Source organism: Acanthopagrus latus, chromosome 21 (assembly GCF_904848185.1).
Source record: "Acanthopagrus latus isolate v.2019 chromosome 21, fAcaLat1.1, whole genome shotgun sequence".
NCBI classification, from domain to species: domain Eukaryota; kingdom Metazoa; phylum Chordata; class Actinopteri; order Spariformes; family Sparidae; genus Acanthopagrus; species Acanthopagrus latus.
In genome coordinates, this window is record NC_051059.1 from 14,135,665 (window position 1) to 14,150,846 (window position 15,182).

The 15,182-nt window shown below is 40.9% G+C and overlaps 1 protein-coding gene across 1 annotated transcript in view; it reads left to right on the forward strand.

Moving 5' to 3' along the window:
• Window positions 1-15,182, forward strand: part of insra (insulin receptor a) — a 52,261-nt gene that overhangs the window by 27,715 nt on the left and 9,364 nt on the right. The window contains exons 3-10 of the mRNA XM_037083248.1: window positions 1,233-1,569; window positions 5,676-5,815; window positions 6,188-6,332; window positions 6,663-6,877; window positions 8,375-8,501; window positions 8,945-9,198; window positions 12,805-12,972; window positions 14,971-15,169. Of these exons, the coding sequence (XP_036939143.1) occupies window positions 1,233-1,569; window positions 5,676-5,815; window positions 6,188-6,332; window positions 6,663-6,877; window positions 8,375-8,501; window positions 8,945-9,198; window positions 12,805-12,972; window positions 14,971-15,169 (1,585 nt within the window). The remainder of the gene's footprint in view (window positions 1-1,232; window positions 1,570-5,675; window positions 5,816-6,187; window positions 6,333-6,662; window positions 6,878-8,374; window positions 8,502-8,944; window positions 9,199-12,804; window positions 12,973-14,970; window positions 15,170-15,182) is intronic.

Consider the following 15,182-nt stretch of genomic DNA (forward strand, 5'->3'; position numbering starts at 1 on the left):
TGCCATTTGTGCTTGGTAAATGGCTTGACTATTCCATTGATAACACTTCAACTAACCATTGTTACAATACAGTCGCTTGATAAATGGTTTACAAAGCATTTCATTGTTTTTTTTAAAGTATCACTTCATGTTTATAATACTTGTAAAGGGTCAATAAATATTATGTAGTTAATCTTTAAACATTGTAGCCATTATAGGTTCAGTTGATGTTTATAAAACCTTTAACATTGCTTGATAAATTGTTTATGAAGCATTTCATTTTTGGTGTGTTCATAACTAGAAATGTACTATTTATGAGTGATGGTCTTTATAAAGTCTGATCTTTTTGTATGTCAGTTGAATGAATAATTGTTTCTAGCACTAATCATCCAGACACATTAATGTGTGATTTTCTGTATAGAAACAGATGTTGTGACATGTCTATAGAAGCACAGGGATGTAAAGGTTTTTATTATCCGTTCATATCATAAGAAAGGATATCTGCCTTAAAGACACAATATGTTATGGGTTTTAAACTGAGTTCTTGTAGCATTGTCAATAGATCTTACAGAAATGACTGTCACAAAGAAAAGGCTTTCAGCATGCACCCTTTCATAACTTGTGAAAACGCAGATCCATCAGGTTTTTTTCTTATCGTGTTCTATTTTTATGTATGTATGAATGTTTGTATTTATTTATTTATTTATTTATTTTGCATTTCCCGGCACGTGTTGATTTCAGTGTACTGTTTCAGTCACTCAAGAAATGAGCATTGTTGTTCCACAAGCACAAAAAAGGAACTGAGCTTAGACGTCTTGCACATGTCTCTTGCAAAACACTGCAGGCCTCGAATGCCAGTTTTTTTTTCCCCTCTGCCTCACTTTCACCAAGCCTTCTGGAAAACTGTCCTTTTGTCAACTAGAATTGGATCCCTGCTGTTTGTGTTCAATATTCTTGTTGGCCAATGGCAGATGGTCCTCTGGGCTTCTGGCGTGTGCACTGAAGAGGGATTTTAATCCCACTGATCTGACCATATGAGGTTTCTGTGACAGGACAGAGATGTAAAGATATACTGTCACTGGAGGCTGATTAAAATCACCTGTGTCACTACAGAAATTGAAATGATGATAAGCTCCTGTGTCTGTCTTCCTGCAGCTCACATTTGGTCGTTAAATTAACTGAGTAACCTTTAATTTCACCTCTGTCACCTTTTCTTCACTAACTTGACTTTCTTGTTGATCTCTCACTCGCAGTGTGCCCTGTTCATTGTAAACATCGAGCCTGCACCAAGGACGACCAGTGCTGCCACGACCAGTGCCTGGGCGGCTGCTCGAAGCCCAACTCGGCCAGTCACTGCGTGGCCTGCCGCGGCCTCCAACACGAAAACACCTGTGTGGAGCGCTGCCCCGCCGACCACTTCACCTTCAAGGGCTGGCGCTGCGTCTCTTTCCCCTTCTGCCAGGATCTCCACAACAAATGCAAGCGGGAGAAGGAGCGCAGCAAGAGCCCCGACTGCCACGAGTACGTCATCCACAACGGTGCCTGCATCCCTGAGTGTCCCTCTGGCTACACCACCGTCAACTCCTCTGCGTAAGTGGACACTCATGCTGGTCTGATGGGCTCTTAATGGTCTGATGGAACACTGTGTGATCAGGGACACTCGCTTTATATTCCGCATGCTTGTAAACACATCAAGTTTCAGTCCCTGGCCTGCTGTACATGTATTTACAGTTGATCTTTTAAAGGGTAATTGTACCTCATCTATTACATTCATAAGCAGCAATTTTGTTAAGTAATTTGGTATTGTTTGAGTAATTCTTTTAAAGTCAAAGTTTTCTGATTCCAGATACTTTGATGTGATATTTTCTGGTTTCTTTACTCCTCTATGACAGTAAACTGAAAATACTCAGGTTGTGGAAAAAAAAGACATTTATTGACATTCATCTTGGGCTTTTAGAAACAGTGATTAACAATTTTCACCAATGTCTGATAGTTTGTAGACCAACTCATCAATGAATGGTGAACACTGATGACAGATTATTCAACAGTGAAAAGAATCAGATTTGATTGGTGTTTTTGATCCAGACTCAAAATGGGGAAAAGCAAAATTGTTTCAGGTTTTTCTTCAGTAAAAAAAAAAAAAAATTCAGAAGAGCAAACACAGTTGCAGAATATGAAAAAGGGGAAATGTGGCGCTTTCTGTTATTCATACAAAAATCTGTCATGTAGCAGTCCACTAAGAGCAAATGATGCAACAATCTCAACAGTAAAAACAACAGACTCTTAACTCTAACTCTAAAAAGAAAGAAATTTCAAATTGAAAATGATCGGCGCTGCGAAAAATACTGAGATCTTTGACAGATTTCTGCCTCAGTTTAACTCTTGGTACTGAACAGGAACTCGAGGTCCTCCCGCTGAGCTCAGACTGCGCTCGGTGGATGTGCACACACACACACCTCTTCTCTTTTTGTGTGTTATTTGTGTGAGACTGCAGACTGTGAGGTCAAAGTGGTGCAGCACAGTTGGAAGGCTGGCACATCTACTCTTCTCGTTTTGAGTCAGTATCCTACCGCTGCATTTTTTTTCGCACCTCACATGCTGCGCAAAATTGATGGTTGTTTATCAACTGTCAGTGTCTGCATTGCGGTATGCGAGCTATAGGCAAATGCAGACAGTTAGACGTGAAGTGTTTTTTCCTCTTCTCTACATCTTTCATTTATGACCTGTTGTGCGTGCATCGTTGTACAGACTTCCTTCTCTAAAGAAGGGCGTTGTACTTGTGCTGACCTGCCCGTGACCTTTATCACCTTCCTGTTTGACACCTTCACTGACCGTGACAGGGCTGCCGATTAGTTTGGGCGTGCCTCTAAGCGTGGACACTCCAGACAGCTATAATCATTCTGTGCACCAGAGGTTGAAAACGCAGCTGGACCTTTCAAGACTTGTTTCTTTTGTTACAACATGGCCAGTTGACCGCAGTTAAACACCAGGGGAGTGGGACATCGGGACAGACTGTCAGTGCCCCGGAGTGCTTGGACTCAACTCCCCTGGCTGGCTGCAAAGAGATGGAGGGTCTGTCTGGCACGCAATCGCAGCGGCACATTTTCTGTGGCGTTTGTGTTGTCATGTGTATTTAAAATTTATTTATACAGAGAGGTTTTGCCAAGCACCTAATCTCAGTTTAAACATCACACAGCTTCACATTAGTGGAGTAACATTCATGTACATTGACAACTAAGAAGCTTTCTGCATGGACTCTCCGAGCACATCCAGCTCCACTGGCGCAGATGAGGGTGATGTGCCTTGCTCAAGTGAACACCAGGATTTTTGAGAAAGAAAAAAAGTACTACTGATTTACTTTAGCTTTCGCTTTAGCTTTTCTTTTCCAGGTGGTTCCACAGTTTAGACTCAGAGAAGGAAAACATACAAATCCAGATATAATCAGGCAGTGAGCAAAAATAGTGCACTGGAACCATAAACATCACTGGGAAATGAATAATTATAAATAACCCCAAGACTTTTTTTCATTCATTTTGGCACATTTCAGGCAACATTTACACCGATACTGAATGATAAAGATTTTTTTTTTTTTGGTGATATTTATGTAAAATCCACTTACCCATACTGCACAGATGTAGCCAAAGCTGTCTATTATAATTTTGGCCTTACAGTTTTTGTTGTGTTTCACTGAAGAAACTATTAAAAATCAAGATGATGTCACATTTGTTGGGGTCTCTGCCAAACAAGCATGTGTTTTTACATCTGGAGAAAATATTTGCAGGCTAGAGCATCTCTACAGCTCTGCAGCTCTTTATCATATTGGTTTTGCTGGTTTGTAGCACATTTGACCTTTATCAGAAAATTGCATTTGGATATTGCAGTCCTAGGATTGTTTGATGTAGAGCTAGAGAGCTCACATCTCCACAATAAGGCTTGAACAAATTCAGTCAAACGGAGCCTCTCAATGTGCAGATTTGATTACTTCTTGCCAGCTATTTGTTACAACATTCATGCTCCTCTCCACCTTAAAGCTGCTGTTGACCTGCAGTGAACCCAGCTTTACTCCTGCCTCAGCTTTTTCCTCCAGCTCTCTTTCTGTTGCGCATATCCCTTCTCTTTGGCATCCCTCTCCTGTCGTTGGCTTCAGTCTAAGCTGTGGAAATGAAAATGCTTTGAGGATAAGCAGTGTACTCAGAGGCGTTATGAGTGTCTAGGCTGAAAGAGTGCATGTGGCATGAGAGAGGGAAAAAGGTCAGGTTGGATCAGGAAAGTTATGAGCCAGATAAAGGAACAATGCCCTTAACCTCTTCTTTGTGAGACACAGACATATTTTTCTGAGTCATTTTTCTGTCTTGTTGACGTCAAAGGCTGTCATTAATCTAATTTACACGTGCTGTATGTCTACAGACAACACACACCCTTTGTTTTGTATTCGTCATGTATTTATACTTTGAAGTATAGACATGCGGTCCCATAAATCCGTAGCGCATTAGCTGCCAACCGCTCCCATTATTTGGCACTGACAAAAGAAATGCCACATTCTTCTGTAATTGTCCTGCCAGCTTACTCAACTGTTGCTAAACAAAGGCATTCTCACCTCATGAACCAGCCAGCAGCAAAACATACTTCAACACACTCAGGACAATGGCCCCGAGCAAAAAGCTCACGGTTGTCTAATGGTGCCTTAATCCGCTTCAAAAAAACCTCCCCTGCAGCACGTGTCTCTGCCGAAAGATGTTCACTCTGCTGTGTGAGTCTGAGAGGTTGCAGGGGTTACTGTGTACTTTGGTTTTACATCATCAAAGTTTGCACTTGTTGCTTTATGAGTATGTGGGGATTGTATAGATGTCTTTTCAGGACATGGGTTAATATGGTTGGCACACAAAGCAGTGACCATATACCTGTTATGAGAAGGGACTTGTTATGGAAACATTATATAAGCCAGGCTGTTTAACTCATTTGTCAAGGTGAAGGGTCAGTTCATTTTCAGGTAATTCAGAACGGAAGTTGAGTTTTAACTTTTCTTGAACTATTTTTGTTTTACTACAGTGCAGCCAAGAACTATTTGAAAGCAGCTTTAATCACTATTTTGTAAAAAGAAAGAGAGAAAAAAAAGACTACCTAATTGTAGTTGCTCTCTGCTCCATGGAGTGTTTGTCTATCAGCTGCAATGGAAACTTTAACTTACCTATTGTGATTTCTACTTTGTTTTTTACATATTTTATTTAACAAAAAAAAAGATTAAAATCATGATGTGACATGTTGGGGTCTACACCAAACAAACAGAGATTAGCTAGCCGCAGTTAGCGACTAGCTAGTGATTGTATAGCAGTGGAGTATCAAGCAGCTATAGATGATGTACAGTTGATGCTGAAAGGGACAACTGAGCTAAATGCGGGTGAATATTACATTTAAGTGGACACAACGTGGGAATACTAATGTTTCTCCACATCTGCTGGATGTCTAAATAAGCAACTGTTTGCTAAAAACCTTGTCAATTTATAAATGTTATAATATGTCAGTGTTGTGTTAACTTGTTTCCAGAAAATAAGACACTGCAGGTTTAAGGCTGAGAGTTTTTCTGTTGTACGGAGAATCGTGAGGAAGCTGGCAAATGACATCGAAGCAATTTGTTATCAAGCGCACATTTTCTTGAAATACCTTTCTAATCTATGTTTGTTTCCTTTGCTTTACAGGCTCAACTGCACTCCCTGTGCAGGGCTTTGCCCCAAGGTATGTATGGGTCTGCAAACTGTGGACTCTGTCAAGGCTGCCCAGGAGTTGAGAGGCTGCACTGTTCTCAACGGGAGTCTGGTCATCAACCTGCGTGGAGGAAGTGAGTAAATGTGATCAGATAACAGTATATAACAGACCAGCAGAACAGGCAACAAAGGGAAATTACATTAAATGAGCAAACACTCGAACAACATGACTTTTGAATTTAATAAGATCAAAGTTGAACATGCGAATGAGATGGTATATCTCAAGTGGTTTAACCTAATGTACTATTTCATCAACAAAATATCAATATATAGGTAAAAAAAATAAAAATAACTGAAACAATGCAAACTAATGTTTTTTCTATGTGCTAAGATGATGAAATAGAGCTTCAAGCAAGAGAAGTGACACTGTTTTAAACACTGGGTTTAGATTTACAGAATTTACGCCAGAAGTCCCACTAAAACTTGTGTCTTTTGGTTTTCTGCAGACAACATAGCAGCTGAACTGGAGGCCAGCCTTGGCCAGCTGGAGGAGATCACTGGCTACCTGACAGTGCGACGTTCCTACGCCCTCGTATCCCTCTCGTTTTTCCGCAAACTCCGTGTTATTCGTGGAGAGGAGCAGGAAATCGGGTGAGACTCTGTCTTTTGAGCCCATCTCTTTCTCTCCATGTCAGAGCCTCCTCCTGTAATTATGAGTTAAAAGCAGAAAGACTGACCTTTTCAAAATGTCTTTCTGTGGTAACAGCTTCTGGTTAGACTTTCCCAAATCATATATGAGGCTTCATTCAGACGAGGTGGAAGACGCTTGTAGTACAATAGGCTACACTTACAGTAGAAATGGCAAAATTGTAGACTAAAACACTTTTGCTACTCACAGAAGCTCTTTTATATATTCCTCAGCTTAATGTCATCGTGTATCATGAAAAATGTGTTCATGTGATCTTGTGTGCTCTTTTCCAGGAATTACTCATTCTATGCTCTGGACAACCAGAACCTGCGGCAGCTGTGGGACTGGTCCAAACACAAGCTGGCCATCCTGCAGGGACGCATGTTTTTCCACTACAACCCCAAACTCTGCATGTCTGAGATCCTCAAGATGGAGGAGGTGACAGGGACCAGAGGGAGACAGATCAAGACTGACATCGCCACCAAGACCAACGGAGACCAGGCCTCATGTAAGATACCTCAGCTTAAAAGATATGATGTTTGTTGCGAGGGTTGCTATGGCAACAGAAAACACAGAGTCGGCCCTAGTGCAAATGCAAACATAGTCGCAGTTATAGTTATGATGGTCATTTCCTGTCTATCTCTGTTTGCAAATGTTTTCCTGCAGACCTTTTGCTGTCACAGATAGACTAGGAACAACCAACAGAGTAAAGCACTAATAACACAGTGATATCAGTGTTGCTTTATTTGTGTCTTAAGAGACAGGGCGTAGGGATTAGTTCAGTGTGCTTCTACAAACATAAAGACAAAGGTACAATCTCTCTTTCATTGACTTTTGATTTGATTCTCTTATAAGCTTGACATAAGACAGAGGCAGTAAAGAGAGGAAGATGGAAGGGGATGGGATGTGTCAGTTTTACAAATCTATTCGGTCATAGTGGTTCGGGATGGGTTTCTGTTTTTGGTAGTCATTGAGAATAAAAAAATCTTGCTTAAGGAGGTTCTAAGAATCATATTTTCATTTTATGAGCCTGTGATCTGTAAATCTCAAATCAGAATAAATTGATGCCACCTGCCCTGTGATTTCCCCTAATTTGGTGCCTCATAAAAGAGTTAAGTCAGGAATATCCTTGGACCAAAAGAGAAAGTCTAGCATTTTAGAAGACAAGATCATGGCGATGGTTGAGGAGATTGAAACCAGGTAACACTTATACTTGGTGGGTTGACACACAGCCAAACAAGCAGATTGTTCATAAAACTCATGCAAAGTTCATCATATGCCGGGGCGCGTATGCACCCCAACTGCAATACCAGAAGGAAACTTGCTTACGTCAAGTCTAGACTTTGCTTAGAGATAGGATCAATTCCACATCAAAGTAAGGTTCTATAAACAACTTCTAATGTGTGCTTTTCTTCTAAATCATACCTGAGACTGTTTTATATAAATGAGACTTCAGGACTTTGTGGCTACATGATGTGCGTCTGAACAAATTGAGTCACTGAAATGCAAGAAGCGAGGCAGATCTGAGGGAAAATAAGAGTTTGTCAGGTAGATTGTTTCATAAAACCTCCCAGTTTACCATGGCATTGCATTTAAGGGTAAAGACTCAGAACATGAATACTTCCTCTGATAAAAGGACGAAACCCTGGAAACACAGAGACAACAATGAAATATGAACTTGAAACAGTGCTCCAGCATTTGGCAGTGTAGGTGGAGCACGTTAGTCTTGGTTTTGTCTGAGTGGGGCCCCTCTGGTCTTATCTGTATTTAGTCTACTTTGATTTGTTTGGTAAGTGAAGGTGAATCCCAGGACACAGGGATGTTTTCATTCTAAATCAACAAAAGGAGTTGTTCCTTGACTAACATCTGACTGTAACAGTTTTAATCTACACAACTTCCACCTGTACTTTGATCTTTTTTTGTTCTTCATTATGGTTTTAGTTGAATTTTACTTTGTTATATTTCGTTTGTTCAATCATTTTGATTGATTATTGTCTTTCCTCAGGTGAAAATCATTTGCTGAAGTTCACCCAGATTCGAACCATGAGCGACAAAATAATGGTCAAGTGGGAAGCCTTCTGGCCACCAGACTTCAGAGACTTGCTGGGCTTCATGGTGCTCTACAAAGAAGCGTAAGTTTGTCTTCAGGCTGAATTGCAAACATAAAGATTATTTAGATCTTTATCTGGTGGTAACATTATTTCCTTGCTCAATAACTCATTTAAAACACTGACAGAGAATTCAAGGTAACATGAATATCTGAAAACAGTGTGTCATCAAAGTGATTAAATAATAATGTGATGTTTGTACTGATTCATCCGTCGATACAGCCACGTGTTCAGTGATGTTGCTGATGCAATACAGATTGCTTGAGTGAGGAAAATCCCTGAATATCCCCATTAGTTCTGATGGTCTTGTGTGCCTTAGGGATGTTTATAAGGCTCTTCAGCTGACATATCTGAAGGATACAATGATAAACTGCTGTGAAAAATCAAACTGAAACTCGACACCTTTCCTCAACGGAAATACAACTTCGGGCTACATATAACCATCTTTTTTTCCATCATCTTCACAGACCTTTTCAGAACGTAACCGAGTTTGATGGACAGGACGCCTGCGGCTCCAACAGCTGGGTGATAGCTGATGTGGACCCTCCACGTCGAGCCACAGAAGGGGACAAAGAGCAGGCGGAACCCGGTCATCTCATCCTGCCACTGAAGCCCTGGACACAATACGCCATCATGGTGAAGACCCAGCTGTCAGCTTCTGATGAGCACCAGGCCCACGGAGCCAAGAGCGAGATCATCTATGTCCGCACCAATGCCACCAGTAAGACTGATACAGATTTGTGATGTTCACTGGTTCTTAAGCCATTTTTTCAATTTTCACTACAGCAAGGCTTCCTGCTTGAAGGTGTGACTTTAACTGATGCATTTGTGTTGAGCAGTCATTCCTGGAGAAGCTGTGAGTAATTGTCCTTACTGCAGCACTGTCGAGGAATGGCCACACAAATCTCTGCCATCTGGGTGACAAGCATGTTTAATTCCCTATACATTTTTCCCAATAAAATTCCACAAGTCCTAAAACAACTGAAAGCGCACACAATAAACCATTAAAATAAATCAAATGTCGAAAAATTCAAGCAGGGACTCAGGAGAGAAATTACACCTCAAACCACAGACATTAGAAGCGGAGACACTTGAGGAGGGAGACAGTGGCTCAACAACAGGTTGGCTGTGGTCGCAAGGCGTCGCCACTGCCCCTCTTGGTAAAACTGGTAATGGAAAAGTAAAGCAACGCAGCGCTATTTGACTTGCTGGGTTCTTGTGGAAAGTTAGGTTTTTTTAAATTATTCAGCCAGTACAATAAAGCCTTTTAAATATTTCCTTTGTTGTCTGACAGATTTTCTTATATTTGGATTACCTCTGGTTTACGAAGTACACTTTTTATTGTTTATTAAGAGCACCTGCCTGAATTTTTATCTGGAATGTATCACACAACAACAAGTCTCTTGCCCCTCCATTCCTCCTCAGATGTTACATTTTCTACTTCAAGACTCTTTTGGTATGTAAAACGCAGTGGAAACACAAGGTAAAGCCTTGTGCTGTTCAGGTTTTGGAAGGCTCCAGGTTATGAGTCTTTTAGTTCCTGTGGTGGAAAAGTCCCATTCCCACTTCTGTACTAGAGTTAAGCTATTTTCAGTGCTGTCTTGAATCCACATTTCTTGTGGTGTTACTATACTTGACTGGCGGATTCAGTGTTGAGTGTGTGTGTCGGCCAGGCTGCTGCCAAAATGTCCTTGGCACCAGAACAGGGAAGAGGAAGACAGATGGGACAGTTTGCCTGGGGGGCCTCCGACCGACAGGGCACCATGTTGTGCAAGGTGTCTGCATCAATCGGTCACGCAGCATCATAAATCTCTTCCCCAGCACTTAATTGTACTCTGCCACCCACAGTGTGTGACGTGTGCAGTTTGGGTTTGCCGTAGTCATGATGGCCTGTCTAACTGGCTTCATTTAACACAATGTGCGTTTTCCTTCTTGATAAAACCGCATCAAAAATGACATCCTTCACTCACACGAAACAGGCTTCCAGCAGAGACGCATCATTCAGTCAGCCAGGCTTGTTTTCTATCTGTCTGGCAACCGCTCCGGGTTTCTGGTCTGTGTCATGTCTAACCAGCAGACCTCGTCAGAAGGGCAAAGCTGTCATTACAAATGAGCTCTTGCTGATGAAACTCAGTCTGACAATGCGGTTGGACCAGTGTGTTGCACCGTAAAGAAACGGGGAGAACAAAATCACACAGCGGCGAAGCTCTGGTGTCTTTGTCTCCTCAGGGTTCAGTCTGACGTCCCCACGTACCACTCCTTCCTCTCATCTGTCCTCCTCACAAACAGTCTTCATATGAAGTATTAATGTCAACACATAAACCTTTTGTTTAATTACAGTCATGTCACAGTCCTCAGAGCTCCAGCTCCAACTTGAACATCTCTTATTCTGTCTCCCACAATCTGCTCTAAATACAACTAACCAGACAGATGTATGGTGACACCAGTGTGCGTTCATGCCAAGTGTAGCAGAGAAGACACTTTGTAATCAGCGTGCCACAGTTGATGCAAAACAAAACTTTACAAATCACATTTAGATCTATAATAGGATTAAATAAAACAATCTGTCCTGAAACAATGATTACGTAGATGCCAAATACATTTATAGCTGCGTTTAATTCTCACTAACAAGAATTTGTGGCTGCTGCCAGAGTCTTAGTCCTGCTTCTGCAAATCACACACTGACTCATGTTTATTACACCTCTTGCATTAGTGCTGTTAATCTGTTTTCACTAAGTAGGATCGAATTAGGAATAGAAAAATGTGTGTCACAATGCAGTTTGTTTTGCAACTCAAATGCACATAACTCTACAGTCATGTCACATCTCACGTGAATTAATACTAAAATTACACTTATGCACCACATCATGTAGAGTTTGTCAACACAAACTGATTAGTCTGTGTAGCCCAGAACACAAAATTTGCAACAAAGCAGACAAGTTACAAAGGAGGTAAAATATGTAACTTGTAAATAAATTAATGCATTATTTTGGCATTGATCAAGGTAAGAGAATCTGTGAGAATCTAAACTAAAATGAAGAAGTGTCAAAAAAGAAAGTAAACAATTTGAAATTCTGAAATATACAAAACGCCACACCTGCTGAAACTACTGAAAACCAGAACTGAAACTGAACATGTAAACCACAGGTTAACACTTGAAAAAGGAACCAAAGCCTCACTGAAGACTGTGATACACACAGTCAAGAAGCATTGTCGTTAAAATATGCAGTCAGTATTAAAACTGGGATTCAGTTACTCACCAAATGTGCAAATTACAGCGAACACAAGGCTGTGTTGTGCTGCCGAGACTTTAGGAGGTGAAATACATTTTGTTTATTGGTGTCATGAACTTGCAAAATGTGGACATTTAGATGTAAATGGAAACATACTACCCTCATTGTAATAACTCAGATGTACATGTTATTGACAGTGTGAATATTACAAGTAGCTCTGATATGAGTGGGACATGTGCATGAAGTTGTGTAATAAACCCAAACCAAAAATGCAAGTGCTCAGAGCAGTCAGCTGTCGGTCACAGAGCGACGCCCTGCCAGTAAATGTGTTGTATTAGTTAGACTGCAACAGGAAATGCTAATGAGACTGAAACAGCCCTTCTCTTGTTATGGTTGATCAAGTCTGATAATTCATTTGTAGAAACTAACTGAACATGTCCATTGAGAACGCATTTATTATGTTTTATTTAAAAGGTAATTCCACCAATTCCACACATTGAAGTGTGTTTACAGATCTTGAGCAGTACTACTGCATGTGTTAAGACCAGTAGTTTTAATCCTTTTGTGGCTCCAGAGGAAGCTGCAGGTAATCTGATGAATCGTCTCCAGTGATGTCACGCTGTGTTGCATTTTGGGTATATGTAGGCACCCAGATTTGAGCATTTCACTCCTATAACACTATTGGACTCAATGCAATTTGCACAGTCAATAACACCACTGAGGGCAATTTGTCAGATTACGCGCCGCTTCCTCTGGTGCCACAAGACTTTATACCACTTTTTTTGACAGACGCAGCAGTACAAGACCTGTAAACACACTTTATGCAATACATTTTTTTTTTTTAAAATAGAGAGAAAAATGGCACGAAATATAACAAAGTAAAATTCAACTAAAACCATCATGTATAACAATCTTGCTGTAACTTTGACCTATATGAAGGTTCTTATGTTCAGCTTTTGTTTTCCTCTTCAATCTTCCCCTTAGTGACAGAATTTGGTGGATAAATAAACTCTGTCCTTTAAGAAGCTCTACATGCAATTTATCATTCCTATTAATCAACTCTCTTCTTCTGTTTTTCTGTGACGTCTCCCCAGAACCCTCAGTTCCGCTGGACCCCATTTCTTCGTCCAACTCTTCCTCTCAGATCATCCTCAAGTGGAAACCTCCCAATGACCCCAATGGCAACATCACTCACTACCTGGTCTTCTGCCAGCGCCAGCCCGAGGCCAGCGAGCTCTACAAGTTCGACTACTGCCAAAAGGGTGAGCCACATTGTTTGTGGTCTTCCTGTTTGTGTGTATGCTTCTGTGTTTGTGGTTTTGTGTCTCTGACTCTGTCTGAGCGTGAGAGACGGAGAGAGAATGTCTGTTGACATCTTTCCATTAGTAGAGGAGCTCTTCACACTCAGAGGCTTGACTGGTTCAAGTCTGCTCCCCAGACGCTCTGCTGTGACTTTGTGATCTGATTCTCCTTGATGGCTGGATTGTTTTTAGACAATTTTAAATATATATATAATGCTATATATATAATGCTGATTCAAAACAATTGGGGACACTGAAAGGTGAATAAAAACAGAATGCATTCACTTTTCTTCATGTTTATGGATAATAGTTTTATGTGGGTAGATCGTAATATCCTTTATATAATCATGTGTTTAACATAGTGATAACCCTTGCCCCCTCCTTGCTTGGGAAGTCTAAGCCTTTCCAGGATGCCCCTTTCATACCCAGTCATGATTCCACTGCCTGTTACGAATGAACCTGTTTACCTGTAGAATGTTCCAAACAGGTGTTTGTGAATATCCCATAACTTTCTTAGTCTTTCATTGCTCCTGTCCCAAATTGTTTGTTGGAATCAGGGTTATATAAAATGCACAGACACAACCAACAACATAAAAGCATATTCTGAAACAAACAATGATAATTTGTGATAGGCATGGGTCAATATGAACATTTCATGTCAGGATTGTCCCATCCAACATAGTTGATTGACACCTGTATCCTCAGAGAAAATATTCTCAGAACTTAAAAATACAGAGTAAGATTGCCCTTAAACTTACTGGAATCAATTTAACCTTACACTTTTTTGTAAATACATATTTGTATTGCGTCACAGACAGGATACACTTCTTTTTTCAGTCAAAACAAATAATCAAATAATCTCATTTAAGTAATCATGAGGTTCCTGCGGATAAGATAAATAAGTGGCAGTCATGTAAATCCTCAGTATTCACAAACATCTGATTTAACTTGTTATTGTGTGGGAAACAGAATGGAAGCCATGCCTTCAAAGATGGTGACAGGCAATTCAAAGTAAATCAGGAAAACAGTGTAGGACTGTACATCAGCAAGCTACACAGTCTTTTTAAGTCACTAATGTGAGGATATTCATGATTATCTCAATTCCTGATAATAAAAATTCACCACAATCAAATTACTGTGTTTTTTATCGTGACACACAATACAATCTCGATCTCAATCTTTCCTTTGTTTCAAAGATTTTTCATTCTTTGTTCTGTGAAAGCACTGGAGTTGTATGTCATTTTTCATCCATTTTAAACCTTGAAATCACCAAAACTGGAGTTTAACATCACCAGCAATATATCTAAGACACAGTGTTCATGACCTCTCAGTAGAATGTGACTGTGGTCATAAAGTGCAACAGAAAAGCCATTTGTAGAACGGTTTCATCTCTGAGTGCATTTTAAGCATAGTGCCCCCTTTGCAAACTGAACCGTTGCCCCTTACAGGGAAAACGTTACTCTGGAGCCACTGAGCAAGAAAATCAATTCCAGTAAAGGTGAATCTTTTATTTGGGTGGTGTTATGGTGCTTAAACTACATGAAGTCTGACACTGAGACAGTCTGGATCTTCCTCTTACTCAGACTGGGGTTCATGCAAAGTTCAGACATCTATCTTGGTTGGATTATTCCCGTCACAGCCTGACCTGCGTCTGCGCCATCAGTGCCCTTCCATGTTAGCACACATCTGAGCCCAAACGTTCCTTGTTTGAACTCCTGTAACTCCCACACATCCAGCGAGATGGGAGTCTGCAGGGAGGTCATGTCACTGGTAATTTATCTCCACTAGAGAGCGTGAGGACCTGGGGATGACAATGACAGACATGCCCGTCAGGCATGTGTGTGGGAGGGTGTGTATGTGAATATTTGTGCACAAGACTGTGTTGTGTGTCTGTGTTTAATGCACTTGTCACCCCACTCTGTCTAATTGTTTTTATTTTCTCTGGTTGGACTTCACCAGGTATGAAGCTGCCGTCACGGGTGCCCACTCAGGTGGACAGTGACGAGGAGCAGAAGTGGAACCAGACGGAGGAGCAGGGCCAGGGTACACGATGCTGCGCCTGCCCCAAAACCGACAAGGAGCTCAAAAAGGAGAAAGAGGACTCGGAGTACCGCAAAACCTTTGAGAATTACCTCCACAATGAAGTCTTTGAGATCAAGTAAGACAGCTGA